This window comes from Apteryx rowi, unplaced genomic scaffold (genome assembly GCF_003343035.1).
Source record: "Apteryx rowi isolate R43461 unplaced genomic scaffold, aptRow1 scaffold_12, whole genome shotgun sequence".
NCBI lineage: Eukaryota > Metazoa > Chordata > Aves > Apterygiformes > Apterygidae > Apteryx > Apteryx rowi.
In genome coordinates this window covers 1,306,629-1,316,871 of record NW_020447419.1, presented here as the reverse complement: position 1 = coordinate 1,316,871, position 10,243 = coordinate 1,306,629, and the positions used below count along the sequence as shown (strand labels likewise).

Genomic DNA, 10,243 nt, shown 5'->3' with positions numbered 1-10,243 from the left:
TTGGTCGGGGGCAGCGCCTTTCTGGGGAGAAACAAATCACCCAAAGCAGAAGATACGTCAGTATCTTGAACATTCAGACCTGTCTTTGCGGGATGCTGATATTGAAAGGTGAGCACCTAAAAGCCTGGAGGTACCAGCCTTGCAGGAACCAAGGCTTGCAGCCTCCGCTCACCCCGGCAGGCTTGACGGTGGGCTCCCAAAATTGCCCTTTAGGACCTGTAGTCTGCTCCAGGGCGTGAAACGGCCTCGGTTTAGGGCTGTTCAACCCACAGGCAGCCTCGGGGCACCTTCCCGTAACTCAAGCCGGAYGCCCCGCTACGAGGAACCGCCGAAGAAGCAAACGCCCCTCGGCTGACTCATCTGGCTAGCGTCTTTTGCATTAAGCTTGTCAGAAGGCTTAAAGCAATTTAAGGCCTCCGTGTTGCCGGCCTGTGCTGGTTTAACTCGATTTGGCTAAGCTAAATTCCATATTTTTCTAGAAGAGTTGAAGGGAGGCAATGCTGTTCCAGTCACTATCGCTACCTTTGCTCATCAGTCTCTTCCAACCTGGAGACTTCTCTGTAATTGCTTAATTTTGGCTGCCTTGCTTTTGGAAGCTAAGGGATGGAAAGTTATGCATGTATTTGAGTTTTACAGGTCTGATTTGATTATGGAAGAGTTTCTAAAATCAAGTGGTCAAGTGAGTTTAACGTCATGATATGCGAGTCATTTACTCTCTGATATTAAACACCCCCTTGCGACCGGTTTCTTGCATTCATGTTATCTGACAGACTGTTGCTTCCATTGATCCGGAGCTGGAATGTATAGGCAGAGYTAAAATTAAATTAAGTGGGCACTGATGCAAAGGCTCTAGCAAGACCGTGCTTCAGTTCTCCTTCCGAAACTGCAGGACTAGGTACGGCTGTGCCCTTCTTCCCCCTCTCGGGACGCAGCCCCGGAGCACGGCCCCCCTGCCCCTGCCGCCGCAGCCGCCGCTTTCCCGGGGCGGAACCAGCGCTCTAAGATGGCGGCGGGCGCCTCGTCTCGCCGCGGCGGCGCCCTCCCCCTTCCCCCAAGTCTCGCGAGAGCGCCGCGGCCGCGCGCTGTCCGCGCCGCCGGCGCCCATAAAGCTGTTGTTGAAGGCGGCGCCGCCCCCCGGCGCTGCCCACTTCCGGCGCCGCCGCCGCCGCCGAGGGGAGGCGGGCGGGCCGCAGGGAGGAGCCGGGCCGCCGCCGCCCCCCCCTGCCCTGGGCCAGCCCCGGGATGGTGTTGGCCGCTGCAGCGGCAGCCGGGCCCTGACTCCGCGCTCAGGTGAGTGCGGGCGCCCCCGCGGCGGCCGCGGCCCTCCGGGCCTGGCCGGCGCCCTGGGGGCCGGGATCGCGCCTGCCCCGCGGCGGGGGCTGCCGTTAACGGCCGCGGTAACGGCTCCCCCCGTGCCCCRCGGGGCCGCCCTTGCCCGGCGGCTGCCTCGGAAATACCCCCCGCTTCGCAGGGCCGAGCCGCGCTTCCCCCGTTCGGCCGGCGAGTTTGGGGTGCCCCCGGCTGTGYTCCCTTAGGGAGGCCGGGGGCGCCGCCGGGCGGAGCGGCTCTTTCCCCCAGCGGTCGCTCAGCCCTGGGGTGTCTTAGTTTTCCGGGACAAGTGTCCCGTCTATAGAAGTGTTTGACTTCAGTCGGCCTTGGCACCTCAAAGCCCTTGGGGGGGAGTTTGTCTACAGCTTCCAGTTTTTCTTTCCTAATTTTCTTTCCTTTAGGAGCCTCTGTCACCCTCTGTTCCCCCCCCCGCCGCCACCACTTTGCAAAACCAGCTGCTGTCTTTCACCTTTCCCCAGGAAAAGAAAGGACTTTGTTTTGTCTGCTTATTCTTTCTTTCTCTGGAGCAGGGGGAAGAAAGACCTCCAGAATCGCAGTTGGGCAAACAGGGTTTATGCTTGCCCCGATTTTTTTTTTTTTTTAATCCGGATCTTGTGCCTAACACGTACGTTTGTCAACTTCAGTGAGCCTGACCTTCTTGTATATCTTAACCAGAGTATCATGCTGTAAAGCACTATTGTGAAACATGTTTCTTTTTCTTTTAAATCCTATTACTCAGTTCTCTGTTGTGTTCTTCTTAACATCTGTGTGTCAAGTCGCTTGTTTCATTTCTCCTTCTTGCCCCTTCACCGGTATTTTGGTGCTGGTTTGTTGTTGGTATAAATCTGTCAGGTTTCTCCAAACTTGGAATAGTGATAGGGCTGTTTTTACAGATGTTGTGTCTAGATTGGCRGGCCAGAGGCTTTTCTCCTATCTCTTATTCATGCCCCAGGAAAAAAAATAGAAAATGAAATGAGCAAACCAAAGTAACTCCTGTTGCAAGGGAGCTGGTAAACTTCCCTTCAGGGCTTGCTTACAAGAAGGAAACATCAATATGCAGAGCTGAAGCTGACACAGATAAATCTCTTGCTGGATCTGTGCGTTAYGTTGTGGTCATCTTCATCTTGGTGGTTTCCTTGACTTTGTCCTCTGCCTTGTGAATAGCTCAACTGATTCTCCTTTTATACTCTGAAAGCTGATGTTACTTGGGCATCCCTTTCACATCCTGAGTAACATTGCCGATGTCATACCTCTCTGGTCTTCTGTGCAAACTAATGCATGTAAAGACTTGTATACTGAATGTCTTTTAAAAGAGTTTTTTGGCTTAAGTTAGTGAATCAATATGACAGAATAAATCTTTCTCTTACTGTGTTAGTGGTAATAGTGCCTCAAGGGTATGGATCTTGTCAGCATTTTTTTTTGGTTTTGACCAAACTATTGAGAAGAGCGAGTTGTCTTCAACTAGGAGTAGTGTTGATATGTTTTAAGAAGCCAGAACATCTAAAGGTTTTGCTTTTTTAACTTTGGTATCCTGTCCACCTTCCGTTGTAATTTATTCAGCCTCACAGTTATCTTCTATAGCGGAGGGCTGACATAGCAAAAAAAAATCTCTCCATCTCAGCTACTAAATCTCTGTGTGTTGAGTGACTTTGTCTCTCATCGCCTTGCGCTATTAGAGCACTGTGTGTTATTGCTGTGCAGTTGCACAGACAATTGCACTGCTCTGAAGTTTAAATTTGTTTCCTTTCTTGTGTTCTGGTAGCTGACTCAAAGCTCGCTTCCTCRTGTTACAGAGTTGTTCCTGTAGTCCCTCCCCTCTCTCTCTTGTCTGGTCAGCCAAAAAGCAGCTCTGAATGGCTTGTCACATGAAGCGGGGCTGAGAATGGTCCTAACAGGTTGCCTGGCCAGCAGTCTGGTGGGGTATTTTTATAGTAATTCTCTAGAGGGGAGTGATGTCAAGCAGTGGTTATGCTCTGGGAGGTGGTGCGGTGAAATTAGATGGTTAAACATTGTTTAATGAAAGTCTGAACTTTATCCCATACGGTTGAATTTCCTCTTGGCCTAGCACTCAGTATTCACATATCAAACAAACTCTCATTCTTTTGTTCTAGTCAACCCTCATCTTTAGTCACAGTCAGGTTATTGTAGATATATATTCTTTGGCTGCTAAGAATATAGTGACAGTTTTTGAATAGAGGCCTAACTGTAGCTTATTTTTATAGTTCTTTTTTTTTCCCCCCCCCCAGTGCTTTGAGCTTCGTTAACTGTTTTTCTTCTAATATTTGTGTTCTAGGTTGAAGAAGCAGTAATGCTAACTCTGGCAAGCAAGCTGAAGCGGGATGATGGCGTCAGAGGACCCCGTACATCCAATCCAGCTTCTGATTCAACTCGGAGAGTGTCTGTTCGAGATAAATTGCTTGTTAAAGGTGAAAGGAACTTTTATTTAAAATTTCCAGGATTTACAGTTCTCATGCCAGTACAAAATTTCGTATCATGCGTTAAATGATTTCCAGAAGTAYTTTTAAAATTGCTTGTGAACCTTGTGGCTTATACTGTGGGCTGTATATTGGTATGCCTCAGATCTCCAACAACTCCTTGGCTGTAGGACACTTATTTTGTTAAAATAATGCAAAACTTAAGCCTTCTCCTTTATTGAAAAATTAATCTATCCTTGGGAACTGTACTGTATCATGAATTAAAACACTGTGATAAAGTGTTGGCGCATAAATGTTACTGAATATGTAGGAAAAGAAAGAATATCAGATTTGGCTTGACAGGAAGGTAATTCTTTGAACAAAAMCATAACTTCCTGTGACAGGAAAGACAGTCCTGAAAGTAACATCAGTGTTCTGRTAGTCTTCGATGGTATAGATCAGAGGCAATACATTTTCTATTGTTTTTAAAAAAGCAAAGGAAAGAGATRTTTTTAGGCCTGGAGTCACTAGAAGTTGCGTGAGAAGTAGAGGATTAAGAAAAACTAATTTCTGTAGTGCCAAATCATCTGATCTAGACCGTGAAAGGCTAGTGTAGYCTTCTAGAAAGGCTGGTGTAGGCTGTAACTAGCTGGCTCTGCATTGGTGGGAAAAGCTTTTACTTTGCAGCAGTTCTGCATAAATGAGGTTGTTAGGAAGACTGAATAAATATGCTATTTTACAGTAAAATTGGGGAGAGCGCTCTCTTACTTTTCAGTTTTTCTCCAGTACAGATAAGATTATATTTTAAAATTCGCAGATACTGATGCTTTGTGAATACTGTGGGTTTAAACTCTGCTTTACTCCCTGCASTAACTGTTGAGCGTTTTAATGCCCAAGCTGTGCAGCTTTGTCTRGTAGCAAGGCATACATTGTTTATGTTGATGTTTCTACTAAAAATGGTCAACAGTGAATATACTGCTGTTGATGCTTAAGCTTGCACAGTTCTGGTTCATGCCATTCAATTGAAATGTTCATGTTTCATGGTCTTCYTTCTGAAAGGCTTGAGACTGACACTTGTATACCTGCTTGGATGGTGTAGCCCAACTATAGCRCTACGAATAGCTTTTTCTAATTAGGGTAGATTCTGCTGTGTTACTGTATACTGGGGCAAGGATTCTTTTCAAAGTCTGTTACCCAGTGCACTGGGAAGCAGCTCAAACTGTAGGAGCTTTATTTTCGCACTGTTCTCTCACTGCATTGTTCTAAGGATTGGGAGCTTAATACACTTTAAACCCTGATGTGATAACTCTCCCAAAGAGCTTGCTTTAGGTTTTCAGTTTGGAGATTCTCATTTAACTGTAATTCGGGGGGGAGATATCAAACAGGAGGAATAAACTCTTTAAGCAGGCTAAACTGCAAAGCAAAACTGCTAAAATATGTAATCTGAGAYTTTTATTAGCCTACAAGTGTAGATTCAAGGGAAAAAATAGCAGTGTGATATAAATACACTTGAACTACAATGTCTGGCAGAGAAAGTGAAATACCRGAAGAAATATAACTGTGCCCTTAGTAAGAGCAATYGTGTTTCTCACTCTTAGGAGTAAAACCTTATTTGCAGTCCTTCTCCCCCTGCAGAGGTAAGCTATAGAAAATTAGTACTGACATTGTTATTGCTATTACCGGCATTAGCAAACTGCAGCAGACTAAGCATGGAACGAGTTGAGTCCCAAGCTGACAAGTGTTCAAAGCAGGTCACTGCAAGCATCCGTCCAACAAATGTGAACGTTATGTCAGGTCTCACTGTGTGAAAATTGTATCACGCGGCTCTCCAAAGAGAGCTGTTGGTGCAGCCGTCAGTCTGTTTAGAATGATTTTCTGGACCAAACTGGGGATTGACAGCAGAAGTAGGTCACTTCAGTATAACGACACTGAAAGCAAGGGGAAAATCAGGTAGCTATATCCAAAAAGACTTGGGGAAAATCATCTTTTAAGCCATACTTTTTACAAGATGTAGACCAATTCCAAAACTGGTCGATTGGTTAATGACAAAAGTTTGTAGAACTTGCTCCAGCTGTTAATACTTGGGCAGCTGAAGCAGCGTCTGCAATGCTGAGAGCCTGAGTGAAGGGGGACTTCTGCTATTGATAGTTTTAAAGTCATTCTGCCTAGATGTGCAGGAATGAGTTTGAGAGGGAGTGAAGAGCTACCTGTGGAAGACAGGCAYGTGCTGAGGCTCCTATTGCATCTGAAGCAGTGCACGTCTTCTACTGTTTTATTGCACAGAACTGTGGTGGCCTGTTGTATGCTTAACTTCAGGCTGTTGTATTACACCCAAAACAAGGCTGGGGGGAGCCTGTAAGAGCAGCTGTAAGTGGAAACTGTGAACGATGTTTGTTTAGCCTAGAGGTCTCAAACACAAACCACAGCTGCAGAATGGGTGGAAGGGTAAAGGTCAGTGTCCTGGCAACTGTGAATTAGAGAGTCTGTTGTGCTCATAAAGAGTCCAATCCAGAAAGGCATAGCAGGATCTGTTTGGAGGAGGTGTTGGCACGCTGATAGCCCTRCAGTCCTCAAATGTATTGTGCAGAGACTTGAAAATAAATTGATGCCATTTTGATTATGGGGATGAATGACCATGACCCCAGCCACTGATAAATGTCGACAGTGCTCACAGACTTCTGAAAGCTAAATGTAAATCAGTTCTGTAGGTCTGCCAACTGATGTGGCCTTTATTTGGGGGGAAAAGTGATAATCTAGGTATGATTATAACTACTAGCACCATATTAATGAGGAGACATTTTCAAGTCCCAATTTGAAATATTTTTGCCAAAACTGTAAGTGCATAAGCTATCAGCAGAGTGTGATCAGCTGCTGTCCTTGGATTCAGTGATGGATGCAAGCAAAATAGGCTTCCCCCCCACACACACTTCTATGAAAAAGTTACTCCTAAAATACTGGGGCCCTTTGTCATGTTTTCCTAAGCTGTCCCTTCGATTCTTTACTTGTCCAGTACTGTTATAAATTCTAATATCAGCCATGGCCTAGGGCACGGTTTTGTTGGTTATTTTGTAGACACAGTATAAAAAGAAGATTTCTATCCCTAAATTTTTATAAAGGGAAGTAATTTTGAGATAGCTGGGTGTTCTCTTCCAGCTGTTTTTCCTCAGGGGGGTTACAGTCAAGACTGCTAAACAGGATTTGGTAGCAGCCTTGTCCCCCTGCTGATTGCTTCAGCAAATCCTGCAGCACAGCTGGGAGGTGAGCAGGGCCTGCCTGCCTGGGGAGAGGAGCGCACAGTGCCGGCTCTGATTTGAAACCCTAGGACATCACAGAAGCAGCTCTCTAAAATCACTAAGGGCAGAAGCATCCGAGGGATGAGAGCGGGCAAGGACTAGTAATTCAGGCTGCCAGTTCTTGGAGAGAGGCTTTATAATCAAGGAGGGGTGGACTGGAAGGAGACCAAGTGGTGACTAACGTGCATCAAGACAAATTAAACGGGAAACATGCACAGTTGGAGAAGGTAAAAAGCAAATACTGATGTGGGGAGGAGGGACAGAAATCATGTGCTCGAAGAGGCTCTGCTGCTCTCCAGCAGGGAAGAGAGGCTCCAATAAAGCACAACTTTGTTAGAAGTTCAGTGTGACTCATTCTTGCATCTCTATTTTAGCTGGATTTTCAATATAGGCTCAGTTGGAGAGTAGGGCCTTAATTCTGTAGGCCTAGTTTATCAGTTGTCTTCATGGTATGTGGACTTTACAACCAGATTTTTAAAACCTGAGAATGTTTCAGGTGTGCTTTTGTAGAAACCTGAGAAAAAAGGAAGTGTGAAACTGATTATAAAAACACAAATGGGCAGTGTAAATAAAAATGAAGGGAATCAATATATTGGCTTTTTTCAAACCTTTGGGTACAGTAATATCCCTTGTCACAATAGTAAGTGAGAAAATTAAGAGAGGAAAAAGATGGCACCTTTCTTTTGATGATTAAAAAAAATTCTTCCTTAATTTGTTAGCACTGAGATTACACGACATTTTTAGTGCTGCATTGACTTCTGTGTATTGAAAAGGAAACACTTTTATTATTATGTTGTATAATGATGCTTTTAAGTCCAAATAAATAAAATCCCTTATTTCAGAAGGCGGCAGTGGAAAGTTTCTTGATAAATGAGTGATTAATATTTATTAAAGAGAAAACTAGTGGTTTACAATAAAACACTTGCAGCATAACTGTGATCGACATACCAAAGCCAGCAAGCTACAAGGGGATTTGAAATGAATTCAAAAAAGCATCACCAAGACTACTTCTAGGGCTTCACTGGCAGAGGGAAGCCTGGCTCAGCGTATGACTTCAGCTCTTACGCCTCTGATTTGCAGTATACCTGGAGTAGGAAGTAAAATGATGTATTCCAATGTTTGTTTTCCTATATTTCTAACCCCAGTGGCTTGTTCTAGTTATTGATGTCAGGATAATAAGCTTTGCAGCATAATTAATAATGCACAGAAGCTGAAGCTCGTGATTTGATGATATCCTGCTTAAAGTAAGCATTTGAAGTGGAAGGAAAATCTGGATCTCTTAATGTATTAAATAACCGGCAGTATTAGGCAACTTGTTTGACTTCTAATACCAATCTCTACGGTTGTATGGTTCAGAGGAGCTAAGTACGAGAAGCTATGAAGATAGGTGGGTAAGAATTAGGAGGCAAACAGCACTGTATTACTAGAATTAAAAGTTAAAAAATAGAATTTTTGTCAGAATTTCAGGGTCTGTGTCTTCATCTCAAACAGTCTTAAGGTGTACATTAAACAGGGGAGGGGACCTTTTGGATAAAACCAGAGAAAACTATCATTGCTGTGGATGAGAAAACATTGGTTTCATTTCGGGAGATGATGCTTTCAGTTTCTGCGCTTAAAAGCAAACGGCAGTGGGAAGCGTATGGCTTGGCTCTTCGCGGCAAACAAAGCATTTCTGTATTCTGGCTTGGTGGGGTGGGGTGGGGGCAGGGGAAGGAGCAGAGCAACTTGTGGTTGTAGTTTGTGCATTGCTGAATGTGACATTCACGTGGGCCTGTCGTGCACCATACGCTTGTATGCATGTCAAGAGGGTATGTTCCTATTTCTGGCCTGAGAATTGCCATGGGTGGGGAGAGTTAGTCGTTGGTGGAATCCCTTATAAACAGCTTGGGCTGTTTGTGTTTAGCGTAGCTTTTCCCCCAGTTTGTAGGGTTCCCAGGCTGTTTCTGAAACATCATCAGTTTGCATTCCGCTTTTCCAAAGCCTGTGGTACATTTAAGTTTAACCCCTGCATTCTTACCCTTCCTGTAGTTTAGAATGGCATTTGAAACTATTAATGCGCTCTACCTTGCTGTTACGGGAATGGTGCATGCGGGAAACGCCGTGCAGCGTGATTCTTGGTTGTCTATAGCTGTTTTGTCTGAGTTGTAAATTATCCACGCTGTGGCTGGGAGCCAGCTCAGGTCCGGCAGAGTTTGTTGGCTCAGGCGAGCGTGTATTAGGTCAAGAGCAGCACTCTGCAAACATATATATGCCATTTGGGTCTGCTTCTGCAGCAGATCTAACAAGGCTTCAGGGGCACCAAACTAGCAGTTTGGGAGCTAGTTTGGATCTGTAACGGCTATATCCGAGCCTGTCCCCTGCGGAAGCTCTGGCACGTGTCTGCGCTTACACCGTGGCCTTTTGGACCTGCCTGGGACAGACAGCTTATCAGCGTGGGTGCTGGGCCTCGCAGGGCTCTGGCGTTTGCTCTGCCTTGGCAATGAGCCCTCTTGCCTGGGAGAGGAATTCAGATGCTCCGCAGTATTTCTGCAACTCTGCTAGGCCAGCGCTGAACCGGCGTTATCAAGCATTGATTTCTAGCGCAAGTTCTGCGGTGCTTTTGCACAGTATTTCCTGCGACCCGGATTGTCCAGCTGTCTGTCTTAGCATCTTAAGGAATGGTGAGGTGGCTGTTACAGATAGAGAACACCCATACTGCTTATCCATAAAGTAGTGGTTGCGTAAAGCGGTTAAATTGGGATTTTCTTCACTGTTTTGCTATAGTGACTATTACTGGCTGGAAGAGGAGGTCAGTACATTTGTGGGATTAAGTTTGTTTCTTAGTTTAGTGAGGTTTTTGGAGCCCTCTGAAATTCAGTGCGTTTGAGCTATAATAGTTGCTTCTAAATTTTGCTTATTTACAAATCTGTTAAGTCATACAAATAAATTGGTGGAATGCATGAAAGGCATTCTCTTATGAAGAGTGTATTTTGACAAGGGCATTGCTTTATGTAGGCAATATATAAGGTAAAACATCAGAATCTTAATGAAGTTTGAATTATATGGTCAAAACATTCCTTTTTTAAGCAGCAAAATACAAAACTGACATCGTGTCAAGACTGTTGTTACCAAAGAGACATAGAATTTAAAAAACTTGTGAACACTGTGGTTTTGGCCCCACAAAATGTGCTAGTTATTGTTAATCACCAATTTTAACACGGTGCAGGT

The 10,243-nt window shown here is 44.9% G+C and overlaps 1 protein-coding gene across 16 annotated transcripts in view; it reads left to right on the top strand.

Annotated features, from left to right (window-relative positions):
• Positions 1–1,166: 1,166 nt before the first annotated feature.
• Positions 1,167–10,243, top strand: part of UBE2F (ubiquitin conjugating enzyme E2 F (putative)) — an 85,513-nt gene continuing 76,436 nt past the window's right edge. For 8 of the 16 annotated variants that reach the window (XR_003256962.1, XM_026087205.1, XM_026087228.1 and 5 more), the window contains exons 1-2: positions 1,167–1,290; positions 3,623–3,755. Coding sequence is in view for 10 of the 16 variants with exons in the window: in XM_026087205.1 (XP_025942990.1) it covers positions 3,638–3,755 (118 nt within the window). In the remaining 6 variants the exon portion in view is untranslated. The remainder of the gene's footprint in view (positions 1,291–3,622; positions 3,756–10,243) is intronic. The other 8 variants (XR_003256950.1, XR_003256949.1, XR_003256948.1 and 5 more) reach the window with 3 other exon arrangements.